Source organism: Atractosteus spatula, chromosome 25 (assembly GCF_055471065.1).
Source record: "Atractosteus spatula isolate fAtrSpa1 chromosome 25, fAtrSpa1.hap1, whole genome shotgun sequence".
Taxonomy (NCBI): Eukaryota; Metazoa; Chordata; class Actinopteri; order Semionotiformes; family Lepisosteidae; genus Atractosteus; species Atractosteus spatula.
Genome location: NC_142730.1, coordinates 399,573 through 418,892, shown reverse-complemented (window position 1 = coordinate 418,892; position 19,320 = coordinate 399,573). Strand labels below are relative to the sequence as shown.

General features: G+C 43.2%; 1 protein-coding gene across 2 annotated transcripts; it reads left to right on the top strand.

Annotated features, from left to right (window-relative positions):
- The first annotated feature begins 4,435 nt into the window (after nucleotides 1-4,435).
- On the top strand, nucleotides 4,436-16,592 carry LOC148814907 (B-cell receptor CD22-like). Of its 2 annotated transcripts, XM_088905195.1 has the most exons (10): nucleotides 4,436-7,623; nucleotides 8,910-9,055; nucleotides 9,602-10,000; nucleotides 11,532-11,798; nucleotides 12,727-12,990; nucleotides 13,397-13,487; nucleotides 14,140-14,182; nucleotides 14,900-15,030; nucleotides 15,253-15,312; nucleotides 16,180-16,592. In XM_088905195.1, exons 2-10 carry the CDS (start codon nucleotides 9,001-9,003, stop codon nucleotides 16,253-16,255), a joined length of 1,386 nt encoding a protein of 461 aa, XP_088761321.1. In that variant the 5' UTR covers nucleotides 4,436-7,623; nucleotides 8,910-9,000; the 3' UTR covers nucleotides 16,256-16,592. The 2 variants fall into 2 exon arrangements, with proteins under 2 accessions (XP_088761321.1, XP_088761322.1); XM_088905196.1 differs by lacking the exons at nucleotides 15,253-15,312; nucleotides 16,180-16,592 and having other exon boundaries at nucleotides 14,860-15,022.
- The last annotated feature ends 2,728 nt before the right edge of the window (nucleotides 16,593-19,320 follow it).

Here is a 19,320-nt window from a genome sequence, read left to right as displayed (position 1 = left end):
GCTGTTCCAGACCTGCTCCTGCACAAAGAGGTGACTCAAAGTGCAGGAATTTCCCAAATTATTTTACTGAGTCTGTTAGATATTTTGGACCTCTTTCAAAATAAGGTTGAGCCCATATATATTTTTCTTTGTTTGTTTGACAGGGATAATATATATTGTGCTGATTATTCACTTGCAGATTTTTCAAAAACCTAACAAACACCTAACTTTATCACTCTGATTCACAGTGATTTGACCCTAGTGGCAGTGAAGACTAACACTTTGTGAAAGCTTCCTGTGAGAGAGTGTCATCTCAGTCCAGCTACCCAGGGGCACAGACTGGTTTCCTCTGCCAGCCTGTGTGTGTTTCCCCTGCAGACCCACTGATCTTCTGCTCCTGCACCCTGTGCACAATCTACTGTGTCTTTTGCTCCCAGGATCTCAGAGGATGAAAACACTCCAGACAACATGTCAGAATAGATCAAATGCAAATTCTAACAGCAAAGAACAAAATTATATCTGTTAAATATTGTCTCAACCAGTTTCTACCAATATATCACCTCCTGTCTGTTTTCCGTACTGTTAACATCATGAAACACTTCGTCATCTTTAATACTGAGACTGCTGGACCTTCAGTCTTATGTTTCCCATTTGAGCCAAAATTGTTTTTCATTAAATTATTGTAGAAGTGTTACAACAGAACCCTGCAGAAAGCCAAATGAACTTTGACCTCTTCTTTATTTTTAACGGGTTTGTGTTGTATCCGGGATGGAGACCCCAGGGACAGCAGTGGGGTGTCCTGTGAGGAGGTGCTCTGTGTCCCCATGACCAGATGCCCCAAAAGGGCTTTCTAGAGACCTGTGTCTGAACTGTGGACCTCGAGTCACCCTGAGACTGACTTCAACACACATTTTAAAACCCTTTTCTATAGGCTAGTGAGTCCTTATTCTGGAAACACAAAAACGTTTTTACTCTTCTGAGTAAAACTTTGAGATAAAACTATTTCCTCTCTCCTCTTTCCTCACTCCACTGTGAACAGCTCGGACCTCCTGGTCTGTGTCGCACTGAAAACTGAGCTCTGCTCAAGAGTTTGCAACAGATCATTCTTGAGGAGACAAGTGGACTGTTTAAACCAGTTCTGAGAAATAAAAAGCCCTTCAAAAAACAGAAGTTAAAACACTAAAGTGCTAAACCACTCCTTTAAACCACATGTAACAGACATGATTACAAGTGTTGGGCAGTTAGTGAGTGGAGGAGTGTGTGTGTGTACAGGAAGTGTGTGTGTGTGTACAGAGAAGTGTGTGTACAGGAAGTGTGTGTGCAGAGTGTCTTTTCAGCTGACCCGAGTGACCACTGGACATCAGAGGTACATGTGAGTTACACATGGCGCCTGTGTTCTCTCTCAGACACTGAGGTGTGTAAAAAAGAAAAGTGCAGAGTTCATAAACCTTACATTAATGTTAATGTTTCCATCAGTAAACTAAGGCTTTATTGATATTTTTATTGATTTTTTACATTTTCTCTCATTTTTTTTTCTTTTGCATGAACTGTTTTCATTATTTGCAAATACCTATTCACCTGTTTATCTGTATCTGAATATTAGTGATTTGCTACAGCAATGATTAATTTTCAAATCCCTAGCTGTAATACTATACAATTTTTATTGCTTTCATTGTAACCTTTCTGACACAAATCTCCACACTGACGCCCTGCAGGACTGAGAGATTCTTCTCCCGGGTCTCTGCCTGATCCCCTGTGTGACTGAGCTCGGACTCCCAGCAGCAGGAGAGAAGAGAAGTTGTTGAAGTGGTGTTGAAGACTCCCTCCGCTCATGGGGGGCGACTCTGCTAATCCTGCTTGGTGAGACTGAGCGCCTGCACAGTGTGGACCAGCCCCTCGCTGGAGACACAGCCGCTGAGGCAGCTGGGCAGCAACAGCGCCCTCTAGAGTCTGCTCTGACACTGCAAGAATGTATGAGTATTGAACTAAATGTAAAATAATAATTTCAAAGATTGTAGAAAGAGGCATATCTAAAACAATGTGATGCTATATGATAATCTGTCTATTTAGTTAACTAGTCAAATCTGTTTGTTTATTCTTCAGCCTCAGAAATATCACAGGACTATGTTGTTGCTAATTGTTGCTGAAAAGCTGGTCAACACTTTCATCTTCTGTCGGATTGATTACTGCAGTGCCCTGCTTGGTGGGGTATCTGAATGCACTCTGAACAAACCTCAGTATGTCCAGAATTCTTTAGCCAAATTGCTGACCAGGTCTTGAGCAAGAGTTTCTGAGGTCTGAGCTCACCATTTCTTCTTCTTCCTCACTCACTCATTCATGGTCATCCTGCCATCCGTCTCCACCCTGCCCATTCAGGGTCGCGGGGGAGCTGGAGGGGAGAGCAGGCAGTACGGACTCCACACAGGCAGCACCTCCAGCACTGTGCCACCCGCATTGTCCTCATGTTTCAACAAATCACCGTTCACAGCTTCAGGCAAAGTGACTGAAACTGTACTGTGATGTTTTAACGTCAGTGTTGATGGGTGAACTGCAGGTGTCCTCTGTGGCCAGTGGGCTGTGTGGTATCCAGAGAGACCTGTCTGTGCTGTAAGAGGCTAATCTGTGATCATTCTCTGTTCCTATGACTATCCTGAGAGCTTTACTCTGGGCAGTGGAACAGTTCGGTATGAAGTGGACACTGTGGTGTGATGTCACAGTGATGTATACTGTGCTTCAAAGTCTAATACAGTCACATACATTTACAGTCACATACAGTCACTGTCCATTTCAGACGGACCGTGCTCTTCTGTCGCAGAAAACCACTGTCATGCCGCACCAATTCATATACGAACATATAGACATACATCCTGTACATACACAATACTGTATGTTCAGGTGGGCAGCTGCATCAGCATGCGTAGGCTGCAGAGGAACAAGTAACAGGTTTATTCCATGTGTCACGCCCTCTACAGCTAGAGGGCGCTCCTACTCTGTCCTGTTCCTAGTTTCCCTGTGCTTGTCTTGTCCTTCCGGTGTGTCTTTGTGTGGGGCTATATATTTCCGGGTCACCCCTTCCTACCGGCTCAGCATTGAGGGTTCGGATGTCCTGAGACCCGCCTCGCACTAGGTCACCCCACATCCACGGCCTGAGGTCAAAGGTTTCTATACCGACATCGTCTCACCTCCTGAGCCCCGGCTGATCCCCTTTTTGCCTCTACGCATTGGGTCTTTATTGCTCTCCTGGCCATTCCACGGCATTCCCTTCCCGACATCCATGACACCACGCTGAAAAGAGAAGAAAGGAAACACAACATTTCGGTCGTGGAGCCTTCTTCAGGTGTGAGCCTGAAGGACACACAGGACAGCAGCACTGGAGGAACCCAGACTAAGTGCCTGCAGGAGCTGAAGTGAGACTGAGCATCACGCCCGTCTGTCAAATACCTGTGGGGCAGATTCGGACCCTGTGCGGGCCAGGAGTGAGTGAGAGTGCGTCTTCCGTTAGAGAAGTCCAAGTCATAAAAGCAGAACCGTGGTCAGGTAGGAGGGCCGAGATCTGTTATCCAGAGGGCAGAGTCCGAAAACCAAATCCAATCGGTGGGGCAGGTCCGTAGTCGGTGGGAAGGCAGTATCCGTTATCCAGAAAGTAGTGAGACAATCAGGTGGCGAAAGTGGTGGCTCTGTGGCTCAGGATCTGTGCCTGTGGCTGGAAGGTTGCCAGTTCGATTCTAGTGGCCGGCAGAGGACTTCTACTCTGCTGGGCCCCTGAGCAAGGCCCTTAACCCCAACTGCTCCAGGGGCGCTGTACAATGGCTGATCCTGTACTCTGACCCCCAGCTTTTCTCCCCGTCTGTGTGTCTCATGGAGAGCAAGATGGGGTAAGTTGTATATGGCCAATAAAGTGATCATATTTCTTAAATATTTCATTAAAATATTTTTTTAATTAACAAAAATATCTAATCAGGCAGGACTTTCTCTGCTCATCTCTATGTCTCCACAGGGGGAGAAGTCTGATCCACACAGTGAGATTTACACAGCTCTGGGCTTGGGAGCTGTGGCTTCTGATTTCGACACTCTGAGGGTGAGATAGTCCCCAGTATATGAGAATATCAGGACAGAGAAGGGAAGAGGGAACTGACACAGCTGGGCATGAGAAGGAGACAGTTCACCCTCATCTCCCTGAGAAACACAGTGTCTCAGCACCAGAAATGTGTGTTTGTGCTCAGAGCTCCTTTGGTTCCAGCTGTTACCCAGTGCAGACATGTGAGCTGAGCATCGAGAGCAGGTGTAGAGACACCAGGCTCCAGATTGTGCTGATCTTTGCTCCTCTGTCCTTTCTGCCTGTCTGAACCACAGACACTCACCTGTCCTCAGCTTGCAATTCATTGTGCTAGTTTCTCCTATGCAGGGTGAGTTTGTGTGACACTGGATGTAGAGCAGTTTTTGAATTTTATTTTCCAAATTTCGAAAACGCAGAAGCAGGAAAGGAATTATCCCAATGAATCCCTGTTACACTGTTACCTTCATCATTGAAGACTTCACACCAGGTGGATGATCAAACTGCTCTTTTCTGATGGTTGATGCTGATGCTGTATAATTTAACCTCTACAGACACATTGTAGGGTTTGTGTGCTGAAGACAGAAATTGTTTTCGTTGTTTTCTGCTGATGATTGAAGCGGCTATAAATTGTTTAAATAGTTTCTGGAAAATGGAGAAGCCACATTGCTGAACTGAAGCACCAAAAATAGTTCCTCAGGCAAATTATTATCACTAATTATCACAGTCAGTCAGTGAGCTTGGCAGTGTGTGAACAGAGCAGTGTGTGTAGAGATCACTGTGTGAACAGAGCAGTGTGTGTAAAGCGTTGTGTCTCTTCAGCCGACCTGAGTGACCCACTGGACATCAGAGACATCCGTGAGTTACACACCAATGTGTAGTAATTTAAAAATGTTTTTAGAATTTAGCTAAAAACTCCAGCATATTGTATATGATCTGGCTTTTCTTCCATTACATCTCTCCATGATCTCTTCATTTCATTGTCTCCATGATGTAGCTGTTATTGGCGATTGTGCTCTTTGATTTGTAAGCGTGTCACTGTTGTGTAGTGTGTGTTGTATGATGCTGAGGCTTTGTCATAGAGAGGGTGATTACAGACTTAATACTGTTTTATATTGATTAAATATTGGTTGATGTGGATCAGTGATTGCTGTTTATTGGTTTGTCAAAACAATAAGTTAATTAATTCTCATGGCCAATTAATGACCAGTCACGGGTCTCTTGTAAATCTGCTTGCAGATGTTTTAGCATTAATTAGCATTAATTAACAGCTACCTGTAGTTTCAGGCAGCTATGCAGCCTCTTGGGGGAACATCTTCTGATATAAAGAATATTCTCTAGGCCATTGCAGGACGTCCTATCTGTTGAAAAACACTCAGCATCCCGCTGAATTTCTGCTTACAAAAACAGAGATAAGATGATTGTACCCTGTTTAAAGAGCTGGTTCAGTCAGATGATCTCCACATTTACAATGGAGAGGCTTCAATTTTACAGCACACTCTGGAGCCATTCCAAGGGATCTGGGCTCCCTCTCTTGAATGTTTTGAAGAGACTGAGCTCTGTCCAGATCTCTGACTGTTCCCTCATCCAGTTATTCAGTGATCAGTTCTGTCATAGATTTCAACTCTATTCTTATCTCAGTAAGAACACTGTATAAGGACACAAGCACGTTTGAGCTGTTTTCTCTCTGGCTGTTGGTTTTCTTGGTTTTTTAGGTGTTTTGCATGTATTTTGTGGTGTTTTTATTTTTCTTAGTTATTGTTTTCTTGTTAAAACGTTCAAATTTTCCTCAGATAAAATACTTGAGAAGAGAAAACAGAGATGATTGCTGAAATAATGAATGACAGATAGCTCTGGCTATAATTTTAGTGTCAATCTTGCAAGGGAAATCGCTTTCTTCTGAATTTCAACATCTTGTACAGAGTTTTGCCTTGTTGCACAACGGTGTGCTCAGTTATCTCTCACCAGTCTGCGATCTGAAATACTGCTCCAGTGTCGAAAGCCATCAGTTCTGTGCAAACCAACAGCTTCAGGTTCTTATCTGCTGTGAGACCACAGTCCTGTTTAATCTTTCTCAACAGATGGTACTTTTAGAACTCGTGAACTTCCCATGTGTTCTCATCAGCTAAACATGAAAACCTCAGATTCTGCTGTGAACCCCTGAACTGTTCCCGTATTTGCTCTGAAGAGGAACTTGTTCTCTTCATGGTAACAAATGCCAATGCTCAAACCCAGTGGGAAGTATTATACAGTAACTAACACGATCTGATCTGTGAAGATGAATTATTTATTTTTGAAGAAACCAAGAACGTATACAAGCAGCACCGTGCAAGTGAAGCAGAGGTTGCAAAAGAAAACTGCTCAGATGTGCTTTGTAATCTGGAACTGGAAACATATCTTTGCACAAAGGGTGGTGGGAGTATGAAGTAATCTACTCAGACATGTTCTTAAACTCAAACACTGCCTTAATTCGGAAAACATTTCTGGTTCAGGTATAAATTAATGTCTGTGCAGTTTCCTCCTGTGTCCTCTGGTTTCAGTGCATGTACAGTATATCCTGCCTTTTTTGCCTTTTTCTTCTTTCCCACATTGTCTACAACATTAGACTAATGTTTTCACATAAACACTGAAGACTACTTCATAGACAGCATCTTCAAGTTCAGAGTTTCTTATTCTGTATTTGCAGTCTAGTGTTTGCTACCTGCATGCAACACTCTAAACGTGATTACATTACAGCTCATCTGCCAGGTGTCTCGAATTCTGAATCTTTTTGAACTCCTCTTCCATCTACAGCATTTGCTGATGCTCTTAATGTGTTATAATCTACAAATTTGACTAGTTTACTAAATTAAGGGGAACTATAATACTGATCCCTGAGGTACTCTGAAAGTTTATTTTTCTCATTACAAAAAATATCATATCATGTGTAGTTCAGATGGGTAGCTGCGTCAGCATGTGTAGGCTGCAAAGGAACAAGTAATAGGTTTATTATTACATGCTGAAAAAAAGAGAAAGAAAACACAACGTTTCAGCCAAGGAGCCTTCTTCAGGTGTGAGCTTCAGGTCTGACACCTGAAGAAGGCTCCACGGCCGAAACGTTGTGTTTTCTTTCTTCTTGTTTTCAGCATGGAATAAACCTATTACTTGTTCCTATCATATCATGTGGTCTGTGTGTATACTTTATTGCTGTTTTGTGTTCAAAGAAATCTAACAATGGTTTTCAACAAAACCTACCTTTTCTAATCCTTGTCTAATGATGATTGTCCCCTAGAAAAATGCTTATTTGGAGTCTCTTGGTCTTCATTTAACTTAATTTAACAATTAACTTAACTCTGTTGGGATTAAAACTTATTTCATATCATTATGGATGTCAACAATTTTTTATGTTAGCAGCAATATCTAACTGCTTTTACAACTACTTCCTGGAAAAAAAAAAAGATAAAAACAGAAGTAAAAACCACAGTTTTGCAAAACGAATATTAAACTAGTTTTTCGGCTAATCCCCAGAACTGTAATGTTTGTCTGTCAGTGAGCAGGACATTGCTGTGAGCCAGGAGCTCTCCTCACCTGGACATCAGACACATTGCTTGGTGAGTTATTGATTATCTGTAAATCAGCAAATTACTGACAATAATGTATATTAACCATTACACTGGGGGAAGCATGGTGGTACCGTGTTTAACATTGCTTTGTTGCAGCACTGGATCCCTGGTTCAATCCCAGACCCGGAGTGCTGTCTGTGTGGAGTTTGCATGTTCTCTCCATATTCACATGGGTTTCCTCCTGGAGGTCCAGTTTCCTCCCACAGTCCAGAGTCATGCTGGTGTGTTAATCGTCTTCGGGGGAAACTGGCCCTGGTGTGAGTGTGTGTGTCTGTGTGTCCTGTGATGGATTGCTGTCTCGTCCAGGATGACCCCGCCGTGTGCCCATTGCTTGCCGGGATATTCTCCGGCTCCCCCACAGCCCTGCATTGGAATAAGGGTTAGAAATGGGTTGATAGAAGAATTACTCTGTAGTTGCAAAGAATTTGATATGATTTTCCTCCAACTGAATCTTGATATATGGAAATAATGTTGATTTCTTATGTTCTTTATTGACATAACAGTAATCCTTACACTTAAATAGCGCTTTTCTGGACACACCACTCAAAGCGCTTTACAGGTAATGGGGATCCCCTCCACCACCACCAGTGCGTACCCCCACCTGGATGATGCTCCAGTTTGCTCCCCACACACCAGCTCTCGGTGGGGAGGAGAGCAGAGTGATGAAGCCAGTTCAGAGATGGAGGTTATTAGGAGGCCATGATTGGGAAAAGTCTGGGGGAAATGTGGCCAGGATGCAGGGGTAACATCCCTATTCTTGTCGAGAAATGCCCTGGGATTTTTAATGACCAGAGAGAATCAGGACTCCCGTTTTATGACTCGTTCAAAGGATGATGCCTAGTTTACAGTATAATGTCACTATACTGGGGCATTAGGATCCACACAGACAGCAGGGTGAGCACCTCCTACTGGTCCCACTAGCACCTCTTCCAGCAGAAAGCTTAGTTTTCACAGGAGTCTCTCATCCAGGTACTAGCCAGGCTGAGCTTCAGTAGGCTGCCAGCTATGAGCTGCAAAGTGATAGTTTCAGTGTTGAATTGATTTCAGATCTTCAGCACTGTGTGAACAAAAGCATTGATATGTCAGTCTATAAGTCTTGATATTATTGATGTACACTGTTGTAGTAGGACTAACCTCATTAACTTTGAAAAATATTTTGTTTGCAATGTCTATCTTATTTTGTTATTGATAGTCTTAATACATCATAAACACAGTGAATTCTGAATAAGGCATAAAAATCCAACAGTCTCACTTTCAACACTGACGCCCTGCAGGACTGAGAGACTCTTCTCCCGGGTCTCTGCCTGATCCCCTGTGTGACTGAGCTCGGACTCCCAGCAGCAGGAGAGAAGAGAAGCTGCAGCCATGGGTGTTGAAGACTCCCTCCGCTCATGGGGGGCGACTCTGCTAATCCTGCCTGGTGAGACTGAGCGCCTGCACAGTGTGGACCAGCCCCTCGCTGGAGACACAGCCGCTGAGGCAGCTGGGCAGCAACAGCGCCCTCTAGAGTCTGCTCTGACACTGCAAGAGAACAGAAGCTTAGAAATAAAATCATAAGGAAAACATGATCAGTTCACTGACTGTAAAATACAACTTTAATATCATCTCAGTGTATAAAGCCCATGGTGTCAGTTTTTAAACACTGTATAAAGTACTTAACAAGATGATGTGACTTTCTGTCCAGTAATATATCAGTCATTATCCTGATGTTGCAATAAATGATTAAAGGGAACCAAAGCTCTCAGCAGAACTGCTGTTTCCTTTGATTATGATTTGATTATGTCTTACTAACATGAAATATGTTAGTGTGCCTGTTTTCAGTTGTCTTCTGTTATTTAGTGTAATTGAACTTAAGGTCTAATGTCATAATGTGCAGCCATCTCAGTGTTAATAATAATAATAATAATAATAATCTTGCTGGGCTGTTAACAGGTCAGTGCTGATGGGTGAACTGGTGTCTCTGCAGGTGTCCTCTGTGGCCAGTGGGCTGTGCGGTATCCAGAGAGACCTGTCTGTGCTGTGAGAGGTTCCTCTGTGGTCTTTAACTGTTCCTATGACTATCCTGAGAGCTTTACTCAGGACAGTAGAACAGTTCAGTATAAAGTGGACACTGTGCTGTGGTGTAAGGATTCATGTTTCATTGGAGGTGTGAAGAAAGATAAATTTGTTTACAGCGATGAAAGTGGTTCTGTCTTACCTGAGTACCTGAACAGAACAGAGTATCTGGGGGATAAACAGAAGACCTGCACTGTGAAGATAAAGGATATAAGAACCTCTGACCAGGGGGAATATAGATTCAGATTTAAAACCAATGATCCTGGAGGTAAATGGAGTGGTGATCCTGGAGTGACTCTCTCAGTGTTGGGTAAGAGTCTGAGTCTTTCTCTTTAGTACAAGACTGTAATCAGAGCTGCTGATCGATCTGGAGTACAGTGAGCAGTGTGAGATGACAGAACAGTCTGTGACTTTATTACTGACCTGTTCAACACTCACTGCAGGACTCACAGACTGTCTGTGTTCAGTGTAAACAGGGCTGAAAGTCATTCACACCTTTTCACAGTTTAGCTAAGAGGCTCGTATTACCATATTACTATCTCATTAAATTACAACCCTTCCTGTTGTATTTTAGTAAGAGGACACTAAAAACATCCTTTAGAGGCCCAGAGGAACTGATCCAGCTTAGTCAATATGTAAAATTAACAATCATAACCCTGAACTGAGAATTTCTCCAAGACTATACCCAGTGATTGGTATAATTAGAGGAATGACACAGTTGGTTAAACAAATATGTATTAACTTGATAATGCAAACAATACACTACACACAACAATAACATGCAACACACAAGTTTCACCATGTATACAGTATGTACACACAAGACCTATGTCTAGACCACCCAGAAAACCCCAGACTTCTACCAAGTGTTCGACTCTTAAATAATCCCTACAGAGTCCAAAGAAGAGATTAGCTGCCTTCTAAACTAAATGCGGTACAGCCTGCAGTTAAATCTCTCTCTGCCACAAAACAAATGGGAGCTTCTCCTATTCTAAAAACACACCCACTATTTTACATAGCTCTCAATACTCCTGGGTGGCACAATGATACAGTCGTCAACACTGCTGCTTCACTCTGCTGGGTTCAATTCCATACTGTCTGTGTGGAATTTGTATGTTCTGCCCATGTTCATGTGGGTTTCCTTCTACCATCCTAAATCTAACACACCAGCATGTTTTTGTATGTTGGCTTCTGGAACAATGGGCCCTGGTGTGTGTGTCTCAGTGTGCCCTGCAAGTGACTGGTGTCCTGTCCAGGGCGTAGCTTGCCTTGTGTCCATTGCTTGTCAGTATAGGTTTTGGCTCCCCCATGACCCTGTATTGGAAGAAGCAGTTAGAAAATGGACAGATAGACAGATGGATAAAAAAATTATAAACTAATTTAGTAAGAGTTTATTGCAAATAAGGTTTCACACTAATCCCTGAAGAGAAACTCTTTGTGCTGGACATGAAATGACCTCACTAGTACAAGAACAGCTCAGTGTGTCCCCCTGTCTGTGGGAAGGAGCTACAGCACCAAGAGCTATAGAAGAGTTGGGATTACACAGGGCTGTGGAATTTACTCATTAATTTAAGTCATTACTTCATGGAAAGTACATGATCTATTAAGAGTTATCATTGAAGACTGACACACATCTCTTGTTTAAGGATTCTTTTGCAACTGTAATTGATTTCTTTAATCTGCAATTTAAATGTATTGAAACAATATATACTTATGTTTATTTAAGGGAAATGGAAGGCCATACATACCGATTTATTCATAAGATTTATCTATTTAAGAGATATGTATGCTGATAAATATTTTTAATAATGCAAACTAAGATCATTTTCATTGTGCTGCAGAATTCAAGGTGTGGAGGAGCCCATCAGGGGAGACTACAGCAGTGAGAGAAGGAGACAATGTGACCTTGACCTGTGACACAGTGAATTGCTCTCCAGCACAGACACAGCTCACCTGGTTTAAGAATGACCACCCCCTCCCACACACACAGACAGCAGCAAACACACTTCACTTCAATCCTGTTTCCTCTGGACACTCTGGACTTTACTCCTGTGCTCCTAGAGACACTACAGGCAGCAGATCTCCACCGTTCCCTCTGGATGTTCAGTGTGAGTACTGTGTGTCCCTCTGCTCTCTACAGGAATGGGTCACAGATGGGATACAGGGCTCAGCTTCTTTAACAGTAAACACAGAATTTTGGGGAGGGAATACCAGTGAGTTCACTTTAACTACCTGAGACTGGTTATGTTAAATGGGAAAGCTAATGGTTATTTCAACATACACTGTTTTATAGAACAGTCCTCGGACAGACCCTTTGCTCAGCTAGGATGGTCCCAAGGATCTTTACTCATAAAAACTCACAATGACCTACAAAGTCATAATTCCTTACACTTATATAGCGCTTTTCTGGACACTCCACTCAAAGCACTTTACAGGTAATGGGGATCCCCTCCACCACCACCAATGTGCAGCTCCATCTGGATGATGCGATGGCAGCCATAGTGCATCAGTACGCTCACCAAAATATCATAATCCAGGAGGCTTTATAATTTTTATAAACCTTTTTAAGATCGCACAAGAAAAAAGCACTCACATCCCAAACATCAATCGTGTCCTTTTCTACCAAAAATTCCAATTAAATCCATGTTAGAATGGGCTCAAACATGTCACTGCTAATCAAATAAATACAACACCTGTTGTGTCTATTTACTAGGTGGCTGTTTGGTGCCCTCTAGTGGTGGGTAAGTTGCAACTGCAGTTCCTTCCCATGATGCTCTATGTTCACGGGTTATGTTGGGAATCATGTCCTTCAGTGACAACTAGCCCTACAAGGTAAAAACTGTACAATGGTGAACTGCCTATGCTATCTTTCTCAGACACTCCTAAGAATACCTCAAATTATATGAACGTTGCTAAGTTTTTGCATTTATCTGATTGATTAATTATTTTACCTCTCTGGCCATTTGTCCATGTGTTTAATTAAAGACAGATGACATCGTGATTCAAAACAAAATGTAAAATCTGATTCCCTTCCAGACGCCCCCAAGGGCACCTCAGTGTCCATCAGCCCCTCTGGTGAAATAGCAGAAGGCAGTTCTGTCACCCTGACCTGCAGAAGCTCTGCAAACCCTACAGTGAAGAACTACACCTGGTTTAAGATCGATGGAACTGGTCTAGTATATAAAGGACCCAGCTACACCATCATTAACATCAGCTCTGCAGACAGCGGACGGTACTACTGTGAAGCACAGAATGAGATTGGAGCTCTGAACTCTACTGCTGTGAATCTCACTGTAACAGGTACAACTTCTACATTCTAAAATACAAAAAAACAACTGAAAACAAGCTCCCAGAATGTGCTGTACATCTGAAGGATAAGTGTGTCTCTGTACTTCACTTCTTTTCCATTTCCGGTCTGTTGCCCTTCACAACAAGTGTGAGTGCTATGCTGTTTTAAGCAGATTGTCAGGAAGGAAGTGTGTGGGGGGACAATAATTAACGTGGCACACTTCTGGATGAAAATATTCAGCTGTTGAAAGTATGTTAGTTTCATTTTGAGCTGATTAATTTTTTGGTTCCTGTCTTACAGAAGCCCTTGAGGATAAACACCGTGCCCTGCTCATTCTTTACACATATATTTGATACCGATATTTCTCTAATTTCAAATTGGTTTTAAAGTAGCGTTTTGTTCTCCCCCTTATTCCAGGCCCAGGCAGCTCACTCCTGCTTGCAGCTGTACTGGGAGCTGTGCTGCTGCTCATCATTGTGCTGGCCATGACTCTCTTCGCTGTCCGGAGGTGAGTAGGACTCTGTGGACTGAGCTGTGGATCCTACATGTGTCTGCTGTGCTGCTGATGAACTGGATACAGACCTGAGACCTGAGGAGGCTGGTCTTGTTGTGTCTCGGTCTGCTGTGAGCTGGGTAATGGTCAGGTTGAAAAAGAGAGACAGACATCTTCAGCATGGAGACAGTTTAACAATATTTAGAAAAACCCTCTCACAGAGAGATCACACCCTGCAGTTCAAAGATCAGTATCATGCATCTATGTGAGATAAGGTGGAAAGACACTAGACATTGTGATCTACCCAGACAGTGATGAACATGTAAGAGTTGAGAGAATAATAATAGATGTTGATCCTCTGGTGTTTCAGCTCTTACTGTACCTGTAGCCAGTGGAGGTAACCGTATCTGTCGATTCTGGCAGTGAGTGAAGTCTTCTTGTTTCACATGTCAAGACTGAGCTCATCTCTCCAGCTGAGGGTCAGTGAACTGGCCTGGACTCCAGTCTGACCAGTCCAGAGGTCCAGCAGCAGGACTCTGACACAGGCTGAACAGACAGGGGATATTTCACATAGTCTACAAATGAATAAGGAATAAAACCATACTGTATACAGTACTCAATATCAGAGGATGCCATTTAAATATTATTTTTTCCTTCTTGTCCATAGGAGGAAGTCTGGCCCAACTGAAGAGGAGAACAGTGACACACAGGTAAAGAATTAGATATTAACTACTAACCCACTTAACCCACAAGACAGCATCATTTTATAAACAGTAGACCATAACAACTAAGAGAAGCTCACTGTTGGAATGAAAAGAATACTAGCATTGCATTAAACGTTATTGTCATTCCGTGCTGAAAGGTAAGGAAAAGAAACACAACGTTTCGGCTGTGGAGCCTTCTTCAGGTGTGAGAGAGAGTAGCAAAGCAGCAGAGAAAGAGCAGAAGGGAAATGAGCATAAAGCAGGTGAGAATGAGACTCAGGGAGAGCAGGAGGAGAGTGTGGAAAGAAACTCTGCAAATGAGCAGACAGGGTTTAGAAGGAGACGAGTCTGTCATGGAGAGATGGGGGAAGGTGTGATCCTCGTCTCAGGACAATTTTGGTTTTGGATGTCTTTCTGCAACAGCAGTTCCGAAACCCCTCTGTGAGAACGCAGACGGAGAGGTCTGTGTGATCACGGCTGTTCAAGGTGAAATGGGGAGCTACTGATTTGGAGAGATCTTTGATCCTCGCAGCCCTGACATGTTGCCAGAATCGGTATTCCTTCCCTTTCAGCAGGGAATGAACCTTCACCTGTTGCTTTGCAGCCTGTACCTGCTGATGCAGCTCCTCATTCCCGTCTTCAGTCATTTTTAATATCACTTATTAAACATGTCTCGTTCACAGACATTCTTATGACAGTGTGTGTGTTCGCTCCTGTGTAAAGGCAGCTATAGATCACCTGTATGACAATGTGACACAATCACAAACCCCAGAGAGACAGCAGGGCCAGATCACTCCAGAAGAAGAGACTGAAGTCAACTACTCAACAGTGAACTTCAAACCCAAGACACCCAGGCAAGTCTGAACACATTTCCTATCAAGAGCACAGCCACTCAATTCAGCCAACCTCCTTTTTACAAAAGAGTATGAATTAAACTCAATAAATATCAGTCATCTCACTTGTGTTTAAGATCAAACGATCCTTGACAATTATCTCTCTGTGCTGAAGAGAAGCCCCCAGACGAGCAGAATCTGCATCTGTTCTGATTCTTTTCCTCCAATGTCTCACCCGGACAGGAGCTGCCCCCTTGGAGAGGCGCCAGACGAGGCCTCGGTGGTCTACAGCTCAGTGAACAGGTCAGCAGCCCCAAAGAGCCCAGCTCACCCTCAGCCCCTTTATATTACTGAACACACATCGCCAACCCCTGCTCACGTCTCACCGTCACTGCCTCGCAGGCTGCTGTGTGTGGGGCTGCCTGCCTCTGTACCAGACCTACAGTATCCAGGTGGAGGTTGATCCAGACTGGATTAGGTAGAGCACACATATTGACTTGAGACTCTGCTCAATCCGAGAGGCTCCAGCAGCATCACATCATTTTATCCCCCAGTGAACCTGTGTGACTCAGAGCTCTGGGTCTTGAAAAGCACCTGAAGAAGAAAGAAGACAGAACTTTTAAAGCAGGGGGCTCCATTCTAGTCCTGTAGAGCTGCAGAGTCCACCCCTTCTCTAAATAACCCAATTAATTCCATGATTAAATAGTTGATTGGTTAACCGATTAATCAGTCATTACCTTAAATGTAACACGTTTCGAAAGTCTCCAGCTACTGACAGTTTGAAGTTGAAGAGACCTAGAAAACCCGATGGACTCAGGCTCTCCGGGACTGGAGTTGTGTGTCTCTGTTTTAAATCTGGGCCCCATTCCTGATCCTGGAGGAACACACCCACTCTCCTGGTTTTTGTTCCAGCCAAGCTCTCAGTTGCATACGCAGTCCCTGGATTTTCTTAATAAGTGGGTTAATTTGAACTCTTTGACTGTTTTTCTTAAACGTGTAGGAAGCCTTTTAACCTATCCCTCTCGTTAGTAAAATAAAATTAACTTTTGAAATGAAAATATATAAATTCTAAATATATAAATATAAATAAATTTGTATTGAGCGCTTCTTCGGTAATTACATCATCGCGTGTGCGTCACTTTCAGGTGCTTTCCCCTTCTTGTGTTCCAGAAATGTTCGCTTTGGCGACGAGACAGAGGACCCCTCGTCTCTGTACAGCACAGTGGTGAAAACCCAGACACACTGAAAGAGACTGGTTACAATTCCAAGCGCTGGTGCGGAGCTGAAATATTTAACTGTCAGGGAGAAACGGGAGGCCGGTCATTTTTTAGCTTGCTGTGTCCCACCGACATTTTAATAAAAATCACTAATACCTTTTAGAGAAGAATATTGGTTAAGATTTGAAATCTTATAGCTCCCAAATATAGCAAATAAATGTGAGATTATTCATACGCGGAGAAATAACTGGAGACGTCTTAGCGATGCTGCGATGCGGGAGAACAATTTGAGATCTTTTCCGTGGCTTCTGTTTGGAAAGGTTTGCTTAAATACTGCTACATCATAATAAAGAGACTCTAGATCTATGCAGGTGTGTGGCAGAACGTTTTCTTTTAAAAAAAAATGAAACGGATCACTTCGAATTGCAGTGTGTCCAACACTGGGGAAACTGGTTTAAATGGGAACGACAGGAGAGGATCTCCCCCAGTCAGGCAGACTGGACCTGGGCTTTGTCTCCCCCGTGTGGCCGCGCGTTGCACTACATCCCTCGGCGAAAGAGTTTCCTCTCAGACTGCAGAGCTGGTGTCAGTGGGGAAGGTCTGACAGAGCAGGTCTGTGTACAAGAGTCACACACAGCCATCAAGCCCTTTTCTCCTAACTTACAGCCAGAGGAGCTATGGGTGGGATCTTGAAACCGTTTTCTGTTTTCTGTCCAGAAACAATTCTTGGATAGAAATGATGGTCTGTTTGAAGCATTTAAAAGTTATAGAATGTATTATTTACTTATATTTAATGTTGAACCTGATACAATTCAGGTTCCAGATTCTATACAGATCATCACTCCAAACTGACAAAGAGCAATGAATCATTTGCCTGTCTTACAGCAGTGATACGGCCTCAAGATGAAATGTTGAGGAAGGGCAGGATTTGCTTAAATTGCTTACATTAAAATGAAATAGACTTCATGGACTCCCAGGTGACGCAGACTGCAGTAGAGCTCCCTCTGGGCAAGCTGAATGCTCTAGATCTCACACTGTGAGATCATGACATGTGGAACAAGGTTAGGGTTAGTTGGCTTGGGCTCTCTGTACCTGCCTGAGCAACTGTACCTGCCTGAGCTGCTGAGCTGCTGTACCTGACTGAGCTACTGTACCTGCCTGAACTGTTGAGCTGCTGTACCTGACTGAGCTGCTGAGCTGCTGTACCTGACTGAGCTACTGTACCTGCCTGAGCTGCTGAGCTGCTGTACCTGGCTGAGCTGCTGTACCTGACTGAGCTACTGTACCTGCCTGAGCTGCTGGGTGTTTGGCCCGAGATCCAGAAACCGAATCAGACCAGAGGAAAGAGCTCCTCTGAGAAGATTACTGACCAGCTCCAGTCTGAGGGTGTCACACTGCACAGGTGAGCTGCCCCAAGGTGCACCTCAGTTCAGGGGCTCCCAGCCCTTCTCCAGGGAGTCCACACCTGGTTTCTGTTCCAGCTGAACGTTCGTTTACATAATTGGACCCTTAATAATACGTTTCAGTTTCAGAACCTTTTAATTGTATTCTGATTTTGAACATGCAGGAGGATTAACTACTGTGTTTCTTAAGTCATCTAAAATCTCCTGGCGAATTGTTAGTTCAGTTATGGGTCTGTTTAAGTCAAGGGCTGAGCTGCAGTGAAAGTCAGGTGTGGATCCACAGGACCGGGACTGGGAGCCCATGGAGAACTGTGGGAAAATGGACCCATGATCAGGGCTTTAGGTATTTAAGATTTGGGGCATTTTATTCAAAAACAGCCCAATTGTGTGAGTCCTGTACAGCCAGGTTAGCAATATTCCTCCATGGGGCTTTTGTTTGGTTCACAGCTGTTGGTATCAAATATGAAATCAAGATCATTAGTATAATAGAATATTCTCTAAAAAACAGAATATATCCTACGTTATATATTTTTTTTAAGGCATTGCATTGTTTCGTTGTCATATCACTGTATTTTTTTCGAAGTAATTGCATAAATTTTATTTGCAAGTACTTAATTTTATGCATTGCTTCACAAAATAAAGCTCATTTACGATTCATGCAATTCAGTTAATTATTCAATTGAACAATTACTAGTGACTGATTAATGTTGAGGAGAGCTGTGGTAACTGTGGGGATATGAAAAATTATTTTCAGGGTCAAGGACAAGCACTGCAATTGCGGATGAGGTCGTTTTTTAGTTTTTTTTATTTTTATCTCTTGTGTGCACCAGGATCCTTCAGTCAAATATGTTTTAACATTACTACACTTAAAAAATATCTAACAATGGAGTTTCTGTGTGCTGTGGCAAGGAGGCCACCACGGGAATAGAGGGTTTAAAACCTGAAGCTCCGCGGCTGGGCTTTGTCTCCCCCTGGTGGTCATGAAACACACACGGCCGTTCTGATGCTCACTGAGTGAAGCAGGAGAGCGCAGCTCCAGTCCTGTTCAACCGCAATCCAGAAGGATTTATACCTCCTTCTAGCACAAGAACAAGGAAGAGGTGTTGAATTGGTCCAATTAATCTAAGACTTAATGTTTCTGATAAAGTCGTTCTTCAGCTGCTAGAACGAAATGGAGCCACGTTTCTGTTCACTAATTCCGGGCGTGGCCCCATGGTGACGTCACAACCAGGCGTCAATTCAAGGGGCTTCAAAGTTCCCCAAATCCGAAATTCTAAATCGCTGTCCTTGTCAGCGTCATCCGTCCGTTTTCTAACCTCTTAATCCAAATCGGAATCGGAATCTCAGAGGAAATATAAACATACTTATTGGGACAATCTAACTGAGCTGCAAACGGTAAACACGATGTGATCAAGGACACTTTTACTGGGTCTCTCTCGCGGTTTAATTTCAGTCTTTCTAAGATGGCACGTATTTTCTCTCAAATTGATTTTTTTGTCATTTACTTTCGCCTCTAACTCCTTCCTTGTATTGTATGTACTGAGTAAACATCATAAATACTTTAAACAGTGGAGAGAGAAGAAGGTCTGGAGAGCTAAAACCACAACCGCCTTCGCAAATATTGAAATTATAACTTTTTTTAAACACATTCATCATGAAAATCTTTAGGTTACAAGTCCTTGTTGCTTGTT